Genomic DNA, 17,367 nt, shown 5'->3' with positions numbered 1-17,367 from the left:
GTTAGCAGCTTTGCGATTCCTCTTGGGAGGTAGAAAACAATACAAACACTGAAATTACATCAAATGATTTGTGCTGCATGAGCCAGAGAGCCTTGATAGGTCAGATACAGATCAGTGCTGCCTACCTCTCGTTTAGTTTATTGGGTTTGAAACAGGTCCATCATGCAGTGATATGGACTGTGAGATTGCTCACAGTCTTTGGCAGAGACAGAAAGCGCACATCCTCATATTGCTTAGCCTCCTTTCTCCCATGCTGCTACATGCATTGTGCTGCTTTTATCTAATTTCAGGTACCGGCCCTTGTGAGGGCCAGCGCGTGTTGCAGATCTGCCAAATATTGTTCATCATCTGTGTATCACCACAAAAGCAAAACAAAGTCAGATTGGTAATGTATTACTTGCACGCAAGAACTTACCTGACTTGCTTATTATGGTCCATCACACTTAGAATGAGGAAACCCACTCTCATTGGCTACAAAATCCATTCTCGCCTAACAGTCAATGTCAGAGTGCAAATAATGTGCAAGCAACTTCATGAGTTGGCCATTTAGTTGGAAAGAGAGCTCTTCGCAGGCTACCCCCCAAAATTCCAGAAGTTTCTGGAAGTGGGCATGCTTTAGCTTTTGGCAAAGGGGCACGGAGCATGTTTTCTTTGAGACAGTTATTCATTTCAACAGACAGCTACAGCATTAGACAGGATAAAAGCCATTTATTCTTTCTTCTTGCACAGCAACACAACTTGTATATGCCACTTTACTTTGGCAAAGCCTCTTTAAAGGAAGCTTTAAAAGTCCAGCGAGTGGAGGGGGAAAGCAGAAAATTAATCCTGTCTTTTCTGATTTCAAGTGTGTTAACAGGAGAAACTGTTGACTGCTTATGATTGTACTTTAATGCTTCCACTCCTAGTCTGTCCAGTGTCTCCATTAGGAAAAGCAGAAGACAGTTAAGAATGGACGAGTCAGCAATCTACTGCAATTTGTCTCAGCAATGCAACATTGATCTCCCTCCCAACCTCTTACCCCAATACTGTCAATGCTGTCATTGATATCCTAACAGTAATCATTGCTGAAAGGAAAAATGAACCATAGACAAGAGCCACCCCCTCAACCAATACTTTATTTACAAGGTTTGGTTGGAGCAGGAAAGTTGTTGATGGTAGATGGCTGAGATCAAAAGCACTTAGAGATGAAAATAAAATACAAGATGCATGCAAATCTCACTCAGGGGTTCCATCTGTGTGGGACCATTTCCCATTGAAGATGATATTCATTGAAGCAGACACTAAAGAACAGCCACAAAAACTCATTCTATAGCAATATCTTAAGACTGGGGTCACCAATCTTTTTGGATCAGGGGACACATTTGCAAATGGCACCAAACACACACACATACAGAATTCAAGTTGACAACACAACCTATTGTACTGGCTACAACAGAATGCTTTTTTCAGGCCTAATTTCAGCTGTGGGGGCAGAGACCCTGTGGAAAATCCCTTGGTGGGCACATAGGCACCATGTTGGCAACCTCTACTTTAAGACGATCAAGTCTAATTTGCATTGATCATTGATTTCAGGCTGCAGAATGAGATTCCACCATGGCATTTATGATCCAGGGAAGCAGGGAGAATTAAAAACTTTCTGGTGCTGAGTAAAACACCAAAAATTATATAGCTCTTAAGAAGGTTCTCAAAGTGTTTGACTCCATTCTATCTCTCAGAATGGCCAGTACCTAAATGGGAGATCATTTCTGGAGCTTCATTTATGTGTGTCTGTCCAGAGCAGGAGGAAATGGGGACACGCCATGCATTTATCTGAAGAGCATTTTAGTGACCATGCTGAAGCTCACATTATTTCCATCATCAGTTAACATACGTACATGGGCTGTTTGCTAATGCAAGCACTTTTTCTAAAAAGAGAATATCAATATCTCTTGGTGTTTGCACTGTTAAAAGCTTGCAGAAAAAGAAAGAGAGGTTTTTAAACTCTCAGAATGCACTAAAGAAAATGCTGGTGATGTAATTCATGGCAAAGCATCACCAAGAATCACTGGTTCATAGGGTAGAGAAGAGTTATGCAACATGCTGTGGTGTTAGCATAAAAATCACTAATTGCAAATCACCGTTTTCTTCATAAAGATGACAGGCAATTGCAAAGAATTGCTTTTTAAAAAGAGGTTCTCAGCTGTTAAGATGAACTTAGCATTAACTCAAGGTAAAACAGAGTTGAGCTGGGTAAATTTAGGTGTATTTCAGATGCCTGTGTAAAGTCAACAATTCTGGCAGAAATGAAGTGGCTGTGATTAAAAGGAATGTAAGACAAAGAAACTGCCAAATGAAGTGGGGGCAGGGAACCACCACAGACAGGGCCTTTTCAGTAGTGGCATCCCAATTCCTATATTCACAGGAACATAGTAAGCTGCCTTATACTGAGTTAGAGCATTGATCTATCTGGCTTAGAATTGTTTACACTGACTGGCAAGCAGCTCTTCAGAATTCCTGGCAGGAGTCTTTACCAGCTATAGCTGCAGATGCCATGGACTGAACAGGGTACCTTCTACATGCAAAGCAGATGATCTACCACCAAGTTATAGCCCTAGAGAGGTTTATCTAAGACAGTCTTCTCAGTGCCAGGTGCAGACCTTTTCATTTAATCTTTAAACCTTTATTTTAAATTTGGGTTTGTGGTGCTTTCTGTTTCTCTGGTTGGATTTATGTTGCACTTGAGTTTAAGTTTTATTTTGTATTTAAACTGTTTCTATACTTATTTCCTGCAAGCTGCCCAAGGAACTTTCTGTTATTGGGTGGTATAAGAATACCATGAATAAAGAATAAAATAAAGCGATCTTATGTGTGGCTAGACGTAAGTCTCCCATCCATTCTCACCTGCCGGCTCTGGATTTTGAGAAAAACCCTGCAGGGTTCGTCTTCAAAAGTTGCTTGTCTCCTCCATCCACCTTCCGAAGCCTCGCTGCATTATTGCTTCTGATCATAATTCCCTTAAGGGTACCGGTGAGCACTTCGTAACGCTCCGTGGTCCCAGAGGAAACAGTTACTGAGCAGAAGCTCTAAAGAATATGCTCTGAGATACTTGGTTGTGAAAAGCAAAGCACCTTTCAATTAAGAACAAGACGAGAAGAGCCCCACAACCATTTCTAGGGAAAAGGAACATCTCATGTAGTTAAGCCTTATAAAAAATATCCTCCACGGAAAAGGGATTTGAACATTGCTTTGATTATGATCTAAGGGAGCAGGTTTCCAAAAGACTAACGTGACACACATTTTTCAAGTAGGCCCCCAAGAGGCAGTAAGAATACATTTGTATAGCGCTTTCAAGCATTTCAAAGTGTTTCACCTGCATCATCTAGCTGTTATCCTTACAGAGGCCATGCAATTAAAGTCTGTATTATTATTATTCACCAGATGAGGGGACTGAGGCTGAGACACAACATATTTCCTAAGGCCGCTTGGTAAGTTCATGGCAGTTCTGAGATCTAGAGTGGTGGATTCTCGATTCATAACTCAGGGCAGATTCACACCAGACATATGGAGTACATGTCTTCTCCCAGGAAATCCTGGAAACTGCAGTTTGTTGAGGATGCTGGGAATTGTAGCTCTGTGAGAGGGAAATTACAGATCCCAAGATAATGTTAGAAGTCACTTGCTTGAAATGTATGCTGTGAATCTGCCCTCAGTCTCTAAGACACTACAGTACACCAGTTAAAAGAAGAAATTCTGATTCCTGCAATAGAAAGATAAAAAAAAACTTATTACAGTCGCTGATTTGATTTTTGGGTGTGAAAGGATATTTTATTATTTTGTAACTGATTATTTGCTGCTTAACATTTTAGTGTTAGCACACATTATTTTAAAATTAAAAATACATGATAATAAAATGATCTCTCTGATATGTATTTTCTTATATTTTTCCAGTCGTAGTTTCTTTGAAGCTTCTTCAGTCAGAGAGAGCAACAAATAAATTGAATTAAATAATTAAAATGCTGTTTGCTTTACAAATGATTTTCCTATAAGAAATTGGATGTTACTGCTAATGGAGGGAGCATTAAAACAAGACAAAAGTCATAGCAACAATGTCTACTCTTCTTACAAACATGAATAGCTATAGTGTAAGCAAGTTAAGGCTGGTTTCACAAGTGACGGGGAAAATCAGGGACAGTGCAGTCCTATACATGTTTACTCAGAAGTAAAGTATCTGGACAAGAAATTTAAAGCAGGCAAGCAAAGAAGTCCACAAAGAAGAGAACTGCTGTGCTCAATTGTCTTCTGAAGCAGCAGAAACCCAGAAAATCATCCCACCTCCTATAAGTTAAAACCCATAGAAATTTATACCAAGTAGCTTACAGATACAGTGGTGCCCGCCCCGCAAGACGAATGCCTCGCTAGACGGAAAACTCACTAGACGAAAGGGTTTTCCGTTTTATGAGCTGCTTCGCAAGACGAATTTCCCTATGGGCTTGCTTCGCAAGACGAAAACGTCTTGCAAGTTAGTTTCCTTTTTCTTAACACCATTAATACAGTTGCAACTTGACTTCGAGGAGCAACTCATAGAACGCAGTGTACATAGTAGCCTTTTTTGAGGTTTTTAAAGACTTTGGTGATTTTTGAAGCTTTTCCAAAACTTCTTTTGCAGCCATTTGGTAAGTTAAGCTTTTAAAACTTTGGGGGGAGGGGTTTGGATTTTGGGTTGGGGTGTTTGGAATTCAAGGACTTGGTGTTGGGGAGGGGTTTGCAAGAATCTGGAAGCTTGTGTGTTTTTTTCCTGCATTTTTATGATTTTCTGTGACCATTGGGGCACTCTGCTGTTTTTTTAAAAAAATTCTGGATTTGAATTTCTGTGTGCTGGGTGGCTGGGGGAACAGTTGGGGAGGGGCTTGCAAGAATCTGGAAGCTTGTTTTCCCCCCCGGCATTTTTATGATTTTCTGTGACCATTGGGCCACTCTGCTGTTTTTTTAAAAAAATTCTGGGTTTGAATTTTGAAATGCTCTTTACAGTATGTGTGACTTTAAAGAGCACTTAATAAACTCTTGTTGTACCAAATTTGGCTTTGTTTGGACTTTTTTTGACCATAGGAACGCATTAATTGATTTTCAATGCATTCCTATGGGATTTCGTGCTTCGCAAGACGAAAAATTCGCTAGACAAAAAAATTCGTGGAACGAATTAATTTCGTCTTGCGAGGCACCACTGTATTACACACACACACACACACACACACACACACACACACATTTCTTACATTAAAAAAAAAATCACCACACCTTCTCCTGCAGCTGATCAAGGCAGCATGCAATAACTTCCCTAATGATGGGGAATGAGCTGAGCTAGGAGAGAGGTCCAGGGGCACCTAGGGAGCTCCATGGCTGAACAAAAATTCAAGCCCAGGCCTCTATAGGGATGTGGAGGCTTGATCTGGCCACCCACCTGACATCACAATGACATCATATGACCGTCTTTGCCCACAGGGATCTTGCAGGGTCCCTTTCAAAGTGCTATCTTGTGGGGCGCTTTGCAGAGGGCGCCTGCAAACTCCCTTTTCCCTGTGCCGGGTTTTTACCAGCTGAACACCTGACGTCATATATGGCATCAGGTATAGGAGAGGTGGGCATGGCTTGGTCGAAATGGCCTCACAGTTCAATTCTAGCAGGCTCATGGGCTAGAATTTCCCAACCCTTCTATACACTATGTGCTACACAACATTAAACATTAAAGCTCTCCTGGGAAGGGAGCGCTGTAAAAAACACTTTTGATGGCAGCACTCCAAATGGTGAGCATAAAGTTTGGAAAGCGGCCTGCCGTACGAACACCAAGCTCCAAAGAAGTCTTGGGATCAGCTCTGCGTATTCATGAAATTGTTGGTGCCAGTATGGACTCCCCGTTCAAAAAGCAACATTCACACAGAGAGCTGTTTTCAAGCCCTTCTTCTCCTGTGAGGAGTCTTTGGCCCTATGGAGGAGGTTGAACCTTTGAATCAGCCCTAGTCTTTACCATTCCCCCATAGGAAAACAACTCTAACCATGTAAGCTCCTGATATTATTCCATCCTTGCAAAGGATTTTACCTTTTGTTTATAGGAAGTGCCCTTAAGAGCTCTTAGGGAACATGTGAGAGATAACTCTTAACAGTGCAAGCAAACAGTGCATATTTACACAGAATTCAGCCCCCTTGTTTTCAGTGGGGCTTACTGGGAGGTTCATGTATGCAGACGGCAGCCTAAGTTGGTGTATATATTAGGAGTTTACATACTGTGCTATTCTAAAAGCTTTCTCAGGAACCCACCTAAATACTTCATTTAATGAAGAACTGGCAAGCCATCTATGCAATCACTGCCTAAGAGCAAAGTACAGGTAGTGACCAATTTACGTGGGCGTTACGTTCCGGCTTGCCAGGACATTCCAAAAATCGTTGGGGTTATTTTTTAACAAAAATGCCAAAAAAAGTGATTTTTCGATTTACTTGCCTAAGATCCGGACGTAATCGCAACACACATTCACTTGCAAACGCACCGTTCCGCCCCAGCCCCACTGCTTTTTATGGTGTTATCAGGTCACTTCAGGGTTAGGTGTGAAGGGTGCAGTTCTGTTCACACACATATCGGACACACTTAGAACGACTGCTGCCTGTAGGGGTGATAATCCCAATGGGCTGTCCAGGTCACCTGTACCCCAATCTTAGGAAGGCAATAAAGACATGCAGGCATCAAGATAGGGTTGGCTAAAATGAGCTCCTTGCCTCAGGCGGTAGGTTGGGAGGGGCTTGTCAGTCATGGTGGCCGTGGTATTTCACCGGCTGGTGAAATGGCAGCAGGCAATTCTGTGGGTGGATAGAGGCAGCAGCAGATGGGTTGAAGGGGCACTGGGAAAGATCTGTCTTTGAAAGAATCTCTGGAGGACTACTGCCAAGCATTAAACCATACTGAGCTAGAACCATACTGAGCTAGAACCAACACAATGGTGTTCCTCAGTATACGGCAGAAATGATATGGTACAATGTGATATGATATACTTAATTAAACTTATTAGTTGCTTGTTACCTAAAAGGTATCCAAGCGACTTACATTTAAAAGCATAAATGTAAGAACATTATACCCTAGGAAAAATCATTCATATAACATACCAATCCCCCAACTCCCCACCCCATAACAGCCATAGTAAGCTTTGGCAGTGCACTGAATGAGCTTGGTCCATCAAAGGCCTGGGGGAAATGTGAAGTCTTTACCTGGTGCCAAAAATAAGTCAATGAAGGTGCCAGCTGGAGTTGAATGGGGAAAGCATTCCAGAGAACAGAGAATACATGTTTGTAGGACTAGCGAGATGTTATATCAAGGGATGCGAGTGGCGCAGTGGTCTAAACCACTGAGCCTCTTGGGTTTGCCAATCGGAAGGTCGGTGGTTCGAATCTGCACGACGGGGTGAGCTCCCATTGCTCTGTCCCAGCTTCTGCCAACCTAGCAGTTCGAAAGCACACCAGAGCAAGTAGATAAATAGGTACCACTGCGGCGGGAAGTAAACGGCGTTTCTGTGCGCTCTGGCACTTGTCACGGTCCTCCGTGTACCAGTAGTGGTTTAGTCATGCTGGCCACATGACCCATAAAGCTATCTGTGGACAAACGCCAGCTCCCTCTGCCTGAAGCGAGATGACCGCAGCACCCCATAGTCTCCTTTGACTGAACTGTCCAGGGGTACTTTACTTTTACATTTTACCTACATCAAGGCCATGGACCACCTCCAAATGCCCTCTGGGTGACCTCTAGCACCAAAGAATCTGAACAAGTCAGGGAGATGTTTCTCTGCTCTGCCATTGTTGAAGCATAGGATGGGCTCTCAGCATTTTACACCCAAATTCAAATGTTTTTATGCGAAACATTTCATTTCAGTCTGCCTCTTGGCATGATGCCACTGGCATTTCCAAATGGGCACACAATGGATATGCCGAATCTACAGCGAGGGAGGAAGAAATGGTACCAAGCTGTGAAAGTCCACAACACAACACGCAAACAAAAGCCACCACATTATTAGGGCCCTGTTGTTTCTTTTAAAGCTTAAAAAGCTAAAAATAGCTTGCCAGAGATGTTAGAGAAGTCATCTCATTGATCTATTAAATGAAATTTAAGCCAAAATAGAGAGAGAGAAAGAAGGAAAAAGGCACAGAGAGATCTATTTTCCCCCAGATCCTTGAGAGCAGGTTCTCTGAATTTAAGAAACAATCAAACAGGCCACTTGATAGCAGAGGGGTTTTTTATCATTATTATTTTAGATTGTGGTCACAGGAGGGGTGTTCCTAACAGTTTTGCAAGCAGTGACAAAGTCAAATGAAAAGCTCAGCAGGTAAGAGTTCAGTGACACACTCACATGAATGTGCACACAAAACAGAGATTAAGTAAGCCTCCAAATGAAGCTCATATTTAAAAAAAGAAGTCAATTTGGGGAAGAAGAAGGAGGCAGAGAAATAGAGGGTGTGGGAGGAAAGATATAGAAAGAAATATGAAAAAGAAAGAGATAGTTCCGTGTGCAGCAGCAACTGCAGAAGGCCTTCCACACCAACATGATGCTTGTATTAAAGAGGTTAAAGAGGCTGCAAGCTTCAAAACCAAAATATACACCAGGTTGCTGTTTGTCTCCATCTCCTCCTATGCCATGAGTAACTTGTTCGGGAGGCGGAATTTTCAGAGTAGGAAAGGGTTGACACACTCTTACCCAGAGTGCCACTTCCCCACCCTGAAGTGGAGCAGGATAATTGCATGGACGGGGAAGAGAGAGAAAGACTAATTATACAACTCCAACTAAATGACCAGTTTGTCCATCAATAAACATGTAACAGGGGCCTGCTTCTGTATGCAGCAAAAGGCGCTAACTAAACTTACTTGGAAGTAAGTGGCATTGAATTCAGTGGCTCTCACTCCCAAGTTAAACACCACAATCCTGTGCGCGGCAGTTCCTTGATGGTGGTGTTCCTTTTTGAATGACCAGTAATAAAACACAGCTATCCACCTATCACTTTAGTGAGGCACATTTCATCCTCCTCGATGACTGTGTACACATACTTAAAGCACATGGGGTGGAATTTGAAGTTGCACTGAGAGAAATGCACTGTTCTGGGGGTCATCCTGGCACAAATCCCAAGCCAATTTTTAGAGGAGTTGCCCTATGTGGCCTAGGACCCACGTACCTACGGGACTGCCTCTCCTGGTATGCCCCACAGAGGACCAAATGACAACATTTTGGAGGTCCCAAGTCACAAGGTGGTTAGATTGGTCTCAACTAGGGCCAGGGCCTTTTCAGTACTGGCCCCGACTTGGTGGAACGCTCTGTCACAAGAGACTAGGCCCCTGCGGGACCTGACATCTTTCCATAGGGCGTGCAAGACAGAGCTGTTCCGCCTGGCCTTTGGTTTGGACTCAGTCTGACCCTTATGTTTCCCTCCCCTTATGGGTCTTGATTTATCGGCTACTTTTAAAATGAGGCTGCATTTTAAATAGCATTTTAACCTGTATTTTAAATTGGTGTTTCTCCCCCCCCCGCCCCCTATTATGTTTTTACTGTGATTTTATTGGTGTTAGCCACCCTGAGCCTGGCTCTGGCCAGGGAGGACGGGGTATAAATAAATTTTATTATTATTATTATTATTATTATTATTGGGGAAAGCCCCCCCCCCGAAGTCCTTGCACAGGGCTTCCACTGTCTGGGCTTGTAAGATGGCTCCTGCCCAAAGAATCCTGAAAACCTCACAGAGCGACAATTCCCAGCAGCTTTAACAAACCATAGTTCCCAGGAGTCTTTGGGGGAAATCATGTGCTTTAAGCCTGTGGTGCATACACTGCCTATGTCATGAAAAGGCTTCTTCCACGGTGTGACGGGTTTATGCACACGTGAGTCATTTTTGCTCTGTTGTTCCTCAGGAAAAGGGATCATAAGCCAAACGAACATCAAATAATCCCTCCCCGCCCCCCCCCCCAAAAACCATGATGAGAACTGGAAAACAATGAAAAGGTGTGGGCTCTTAACCAAAATCTGTAAGATATTGTAACAACTTTATAACTGTCTAACAGCAATCTTTCCACAATTCATCAGACCTCCCTGCAAAACACAACAATGCATTTGAACACACAGAACTGGTTTTAGCAAGATGTCGTCAGAGAGACATGAGGAAATGAAGGAAGCAATTTAAGTATCCTTTGAAGAAAGAAAGAAAGAAAGGAAGGAAGGAAGGAAGGAAGGAAGGAAGGAAGGAAGGAAGGAAGGAAAAAGGCCCTGGTGTCACTGGTGGAGCAGGAAAGCAACAAGAGCCATTGCATACCGTACATGTACTGTACCAGGCTACAGACTGTAGTGGAAGAATGCACTTAGCAGCGCTGAAATGGCACAGCTTACAAGGTTAACAATCTTTTAGCTGATGATTTGTATGTATTTATGAGCACTGCTGATCGACCTTCAAGAATGCCTGTAAGACACTGGCAGGGTGAATTAGAGAAACTCAAAAATCTTTTCTTTTCTTTTTTTAAAAAGCTCTAAACAAACAAACAGCTTTCCTACACTTACAGCTCTGATGCAACAACTGGAAAGAGAACATCAGCAAGCAGAAAATTACAGAATGGAAGAGACTATATCAATTCAAATTGGTAATCCTAACAGGTGCATTTGAGAAAAAAGTTGTTTAGGCTGCAATCCTATACCCCTGTTAAGATGGGAGTAAAAGCTTCTGAATGAAATGAGACTTACTTCTGAGTAGACATGTACAGGCCTGTGCTATTAAGCAACTGACAACCTGATCCTATGCATATTTTCAAAAAGCTGAGCACCATTGCATGGAACTTCCTTCCTGATATACATACTTGGAATTGCAGACAAAATTCGTCCAAGTGAAATGGATCTGAAATAACGGCTCTTCTGTCGGCTGCTGTTTTCAAATAAAAAATGTTGGAGCCCAATTTCGACAGGGTGAGCTCTGTGAATCTCAGGACCTTACGCATACTTGAGCCAAGAAAGCGAGTCCAACAAAAGGTATCACCCAACGCATTTCGCTGCTCTCAGCAGGCTCTGTAACGTGCGCCAGACGTGAAAAGCAGAGGCTGTTCCATTACCCTAGATACATTATTCAGAGGGGGGAAATGAAGTGATACAGTCACCACTGTAGTGGAAATAATGCAAGAATGAATCCCTTTTCTATCCCAACAAAGGAAATGCGCTCCACCAGTGGTTTTACATAAACAGCTCTTGTTTATGAAGCCAGATTTCATTACAAGCGGCGAGAAATGTTATCTTTCTGTGGACATGCTGAAATGGACTGCAGCACAATAGGCCTGTGTGATAGGACAATATTACAAAGTCAAGCCAGCAGCTCTTGTTTGTCGTTATCAAAAACATTCCCCTGTACACAGTTAATGAATGGCCAGAACTTTGGATATTAATAGAGAAAGGTTATGAGCAGCTGATTGTTAAACCTCCTCATCACCAGAAGCCCTTCATGGCTGAACATCAAGACCTTCCTCAACCTTAGCGGGGCAACCATCAGGGAGACAAAAAATAAGCAAACTAAGCCAGAGGCCAAAACCAAACATCAGAATTTGTATGCTGCAGAATAACATTTTCTCTTTTACACAACCTCAGTTTGAGGCTATTGTCCTATCCATGCTCATCACTGAACTCACTGAGATCAGCTTGTTATTTTTAAAAAAAGGATAGCTGCTAACTGCTACTAGAATCAGATACTAGGGAAAAAGAAATCCCAAACCTAGAGTCATTACAAATCCAAAAAATATCTACAATACAAAGTTCATCACAAACACAGCCTTAAGAAAAGCACTTCTGGGTTCTCTGGGATTCACTTCCCAAAAGAACAGACCACTCAGCCAATACAAGTAAATTTAGTGGTCACTGCTACCCCAGCAATCACATAGCAAAGCCCTTACTCTCACTATCCCAGCTTGTCATTGTTCCAACAAAATATAAACCCATTTTAGCATTAGCATGTAAGTTTTGATTCGAGGAAAGGAGAATTCACCCATAAATCTGTGTACTGGTCTTTATGCAAGGTTAATGATTTGCTAGCTAAGAGTCAAAGGTCAGATTTTTCTTTTTTCTTTTCTTTAAACACAAAAGCCCCAAGAACATAAACATTCTACCATTTTAACTTTGCAAGGTATTTTCCGACATCACAGCTCTTGACCAAATGTCAACATAGTAAACATGGAAGAGCATTGTTTGTAACTGTTTACACATGTCTGTCTTCCCAGAAAAGAAACCTAAATGGGTTTGGCCCTTCTGGGAGAAGTTCCCTGTTTTGATACTCCTGCGTCAGCCTGCATAAGGCAGGGCGAGAGCGATTAATGATGAAATCCACCAAGATGAGTTAAAAAGCTAGGAAGAACAACAGAATCAATAGACATAATTGATAACTGCATGCAGCACTGCATGACGAACAAGTCTAACCGAAATGGAGCAAAAAGAGAAGAGAAAGAAATGAGCATAGCAGCAGTGAAGAAAGGGGTGGGGGGAATACAAGGTTCTGCCTTCCAAGGCTGCCTACTCATTGCAAGGATTATAAAGGATATTAACAATATACATGCACAGCACATGGCATTAACAAATGTGAACATAAAATCCTGCGGAGCTATGGGAGCTAAACTTTGGAACAAAAGGCTCTAAAGGGTAGTAACAATCGATGATTTACATTCACTAGGTAGGACAACAGAGGGAACAATAGCTCTTTGAATGAGACTCCAACATATTAAAATTACAGAGGAAGGAATTAGAAGCACCTCTAAATGATTTAAAGAAACACAGCCGGTTTGGAGGATCAGGAAAGGCCAAGAGATATTAACTGAGAAATAAGAGGAGCAGGGGACATTTATTTATTTATTTAAGTTAGGATACGAAAAGTGGAAAGCAGGGCAGCGGAATGGGACTCATGCCTAGTGACAACTTTCCTTGCTTCCCAAAGGCTGGTGTTCAGCGGTCCTGTTTTTTGTCCCCCCCCCCAAAAAAAAAACCCCACTAATCCAGGAGAAAGGAAAAGCAACCACAGGAGGAAGCGTTTCGGTGGTTGCCGTGTGGAAGTACTGGGTTCAAGTACACATGGCAAGAAAAGGGGTAGGCAACCAGATGAGGAAGGAATGATGCTTTGCAACAAGGCAAATTTGTGCCATCTAAAAAGGAGGATCAGGGCTCACAGGCTAATCAAGCAGGTGTGTCCACAGGTTTGGGGGAAAGGAAGGATGAACAGCAGGGCAGTCTAAGCCTGGGGGGAAAAGTTCTTAGGGACGCAGTCCAGGACAAGGGCACACAAGCAGGAATGCAGAGCACTCTTTGAACAATGCACTCTGTGCAGTATATATAGATGGGAGACTACAGGAGAGAAAAAGGCTACTAGTAAGGGTAGGCTATGTAGGGCTACAGGACAACACTTAGGATAGTATGAGAAAGGGGCAACAAGCAGAAACGCTGTTCAGATACTTTGACATGTGAAGTACAATGGCCAGGAGATCAATGGCCCTTGTGGTGTGCCTCCTATAGGTGGGCTAAGCAGTCAGAAAGGTCAAGGCTGTGAGGTGCAGACTGCAGAGCAGGGGAAGAGGTCGGTGCTGAGCAGGGTGCAAGATCCAGAGTAATACTATATGCTGCAGCGTTGGGGTGATGTGGGCATCCCAGAATTAGGTGCGGAGGCATCTGCCCAACATGTGCTGGGAGAGATGCAGGGATTCATTTGCAAACTGGAAAATCCCGGGTCTCAAATTTGCTTGAGGAGTACACAATCTGTTTCAAACATTCTGCTCCCTATTCCCAAATGGGGAGTGAAAAGCTGTTAAGGGGAATGAGGGGACATTTTGTTTATTAATTGTTTCTTTAACCTGCACATCACCATTGCAATTCACGGTACTCTGCTCGTACTCAGAGGCTCTTTCTCTCAAGCCAGCCTGCAAATGTAGATGGCGGTGGGAGGGAGATTCCAATATCGTAACTCCAATATTTAAAATGATCAAGTCCAGTTAAGGTCTGTGGAGGAAGGCATGCCCTGGAGAGTACAGAGCAGGGAAGAAAAAGAGTAGCAAGTGGCTTTGGTATAAGGGGAGATGGTTATTATGAGGTAGAGGGATGGTTCAGCATGAGCACAATATGAAGGCAAGCAGGCTGCTGCAGATAGGGCTGACACTTTTCTGCCCCAGCTTCTGTTGCAGATTTAACAGCTTTACTAAGGGCAGAAATTCCACAGGTACAGTACTTTCCCTCCTCCTCCCCCAACATCAGCTGCTAAATTCTGTATATTGTGCAACTATTAAAGGTGCACAAGTGTGGGTGGGGGACAGAGTGGTGACCCTATTGATGAAGGGGATCTGCTCTGAGGACAATTACACAGGACTAAGCTGGCATGTTGAGTACAGGGGCCGGGTGAACAGTCTGTTAGGCTGCATGTGCCCAACTTGCAACTCTCCTGTTATTTTCTGCCTCATCACCAAACCTACCCCAGAAGCAGGCTGAGCAGCAAGTGCAAGAAATGCAAATTCCCAAGTCTGACTATTCCGTGAAGGAACAGCCAAGCCCCGTGTGATCTGTGCGTGAACCCTTACCACCACAGCCTGCTTGAGTACAACAAAAAATGCCATAAAAGCAGGCTATGGGAATGACACACACTCTGGAACCCAGGTCCAGAAGATCCAACCAGGCCCACTTTCTCGAGAGGAAGTGCAGAAAGCGTAGCCCAGTGGTTAGCAGGTCAGAGAGAGAGAACACCCACTTGCAAAATCAGTAGTGAAGTTGGGGCCCTAGCCTACCTCGCAGGGTTGCTGCGAGGATAAAGGAGTGGGGAGGAGAACCGGCAATGAAAGTAAACAAGGAAGTTTAAGCTCCCGGCGCCGGGAGAGCCAGGCTTCCCTCCTGCCCGTCCTGCTGCTGCTGCTCACCTGGGCGTTTTGGCGGCGGCGGCGCTCTCCCGCTTGTCCAGCACTCCCGGCACGCAGTTGGTGAGCTCGGTCCAGTCGGCGTGCAGCCCGCAGCTCCAGCCGGTGGAGAAGCGCGAGAAGAGCCAGGTCTCCCTGCGGTTGGGCCGGTAGCAGGTGCACTTCTTCTGGCCGGGCCGGCAGTCGCAGGGCACCTCGAGGCGCACGTTCTGCACCAGGTGGCGGCCGAAGGTGGTGCCGCCCGTCTTCTGGATGTGCAGGAACACGATCACGTCGTCGCCCTTCATGTCGAAGGCGAGCTGGCGCTCCAGCTCGCGCACGGGGAAGTAGTACTTCTTCACGTAGTGCGGGTCCGGCGTGGGGAAGAGGTCCAGCTCGTCCTGGTAGGAGCGGAGGCTCGGCGAGCCCAGGCTCAGCCCCGGCCCCACATACTGGTACAGGATGAGCATGAAGCACACCGAGCCCGCCACGATCAGCAGGAACTTGCTGTTCCGCTCAACCATGGTCCTTCCAGCGCGCTTCATATGTCACCATCTCCCGGCCAGGGGGAGGCGGTGGGAGAGCTGCTGCTGCTGCTGCTGCTGCTGGCGGAGGTGCCCCCGGCGACGTCGGCTCCCCTTTCGCCCGCTCCCCGGCTCCGAAGAAGCCCCGCGAAACCACCCCGACGAAAAAGCGCCGTGCGCCCCGGAGAGAGCGCGGAGGGCGAGGGATTCCCACCCCTTTCCTCCCTCCCTCCCTCCCCGCCCGGCCCCCCTTCAGTCAGATCCGCAGCCAGGGGGGGGCTTCCTCCTGCCAAGCGGCGATCAGCCACCGGGGACGGGGGGGGGCGAGAGAGAGAGAGAGCGCGCGGCTCCCAGGGTCGACCGCCCTCCCCCGGTTCCGCCTCCCTTGCAGCCCCGTCCCGCCTCTGCCTTCGGGACTTTGCCTCTGCCGCTCCTGGCCCCGGCTCCGATCCGGCCGAGGCGCCGGGCGCGCAGCCCCTTCGGGGTCTCGCGGAGGCAGGGCTGGCGGAGGCGGCTGCACGCTAGTTCAAGTCCTTCCTGCCTCGCTTCCTAGGGTAAAGCCCCGCCGCCGCCGCCGCCGCCGCGCTCCGAGCCCAGCATGCACAGCGCCGCCTCCTCGCGCTCCGCTCGCCGCTCCAGGCGCGCGCTGGCGGAGGGAGGCAGAGCAGCAGCCGCGGCAGCACCACACAGGCACGCCGCAAAGGCAGCGTTTCTGGAGGCTCCCGAGTTGCCAGGGCCCGCCCGCAGGATAATTTCGCTATTTTCCTCCTGGTTCTTTAGAGGCTCTTTCACTTCCTCTTTCTCCTTCCGCCAATGGGGAAGCGCACTGAGCGGGGCGGCTCTAGCCTGGCGGGGTGCTGGCGTTCGGAGGTGGCTCTCTCAAGGGAGCTTTCCTGACCTCCCTCCACCACCACCACCACCCCTAAGAAAAAGAAGGGGGGGCATTAAGTTTTCAGGTCAAAAGCTTGAGTCTCTCCACCCCAACCCCTGCATGAACAGAGCCTACAGGCTCCTGCTTTAGGGGCTTCTTGGCTTTGCCTCACCTCCTCCTCTTGAACAATTGAAAGGAATCGGCAGAAATTCAACAGGTGCGGTTTCCCGCTCGCATCAAGGTGCAGCGCCGGGCAAAGAGTGGCCTCTTCATTTCTGCTTGTTGTGGGAATGTGAAAAGGCGCAAGAGCCCCAGCGGAAAGAATAAAAGTGGCTGCCCTGCTGCTGTCTGGTTTTGGAAAGGAATTTGAGAACCAGTTGTGGTGAAATATCATTCTCAGAAATGAGTTTTCTATTTTTAAGTTAAAATACAATATTGACGTAGCCAGCTAAATGGTGGGGTTTTAAACGTCATTCAGGCATCTTCATAACAAGCCTCTTTTTTGGAGCCCTTGGGAGTGCCTGCCAGCAGCTGAAAGCTTTTCTCTACAGCTATGAGCAGCAGTGAACATGGAAATTCTCATGTCTGTGTTTGTAGGAATTTTGTGATTCCATCTAGAGATAGCTCAATTGCAATAATAACAATAACAACAACAATAATTTATTATTTATACCCCGCCCATCTGGCTGGGTTTCTCCAGCCACAAAATGTTAAAAATATTAAAAATACACTAAAACATCAAACATTAAAAACTTCCCAATACAGGGCTGCCTTCAGATGTCTTCTAAAAGTCAGATATTTGTTTATTTCCTTGCCATCTGATGGCAGGGCATTCCACAGGGCAGGCGCCACTACCGTGAAGGCCCTCTGCCTGGTTCCATGTAACTTCGCTTCTCGCAGTGAGGGAACTGCCAGAAAGCCCTCAGAGCTGGATCTCAGTGTCTGAGCTGAACAATTTGTGCGGAGACTCTCCTTCAGGTAACTGAGCCAAGTATACAAATGACCCTAAAAGACTGCCTCTGGTTTTGCCTTCCTCATGTTCAGCCCAGTATCACTAGGTCAGGGATGGTCTTCCAGGTATTTCCCCT

General features: G+C 45.5%; 1 protein-coding gene across 2 annotated transcripts in view; it reads right to left on the bottom strand.

Moving 5' to 3' along the window:
- HS6ST1 (heparan sulfate 6-O-sulfotransferase 1) overlaps positions 1 to 16,152 on the bottom strand; it is a 196,906-nt gene extending 180,754 nt beyond the window's left edge. The window contains exon 1 of one of the 2 annotated variants that reach the window (XM_053389598.1): positions 14,909 to 16,152. In XM_053389598.1, the coding sequence (XP_053245573.1) occupies positions 14,909 to 15,429 (521 nt within the window). In that variant the 5' untranslated portion in view covers positions 15,430 to 16,152. The remainder of the gene's footprint in view (positions 1 to 14,908) is intronic. The other variant, XM_053389599.1, reaches the window with a different exon arrangement.
- Positions 16,153 to 17,367: the final 1,215 nt, after the last annotated feature.

This window comes from Podarcis raffonei, chromosome 5 (genome assembly GCF_027172205.1).
Source record: "Podarcis raffonei isolate rPodRaf1 chromosome 5, rPodRaf1.pri, whole genome shotgun sequence".
NCBI lineage: Eukaryota > Metazoa > Chordata > Lepidosauria > Squamata > Lacertidae > Podarcis > Podarcis raffonei.
This window is presented reverse-complemented; position numbering and strand designations above follow the sequence as displayed.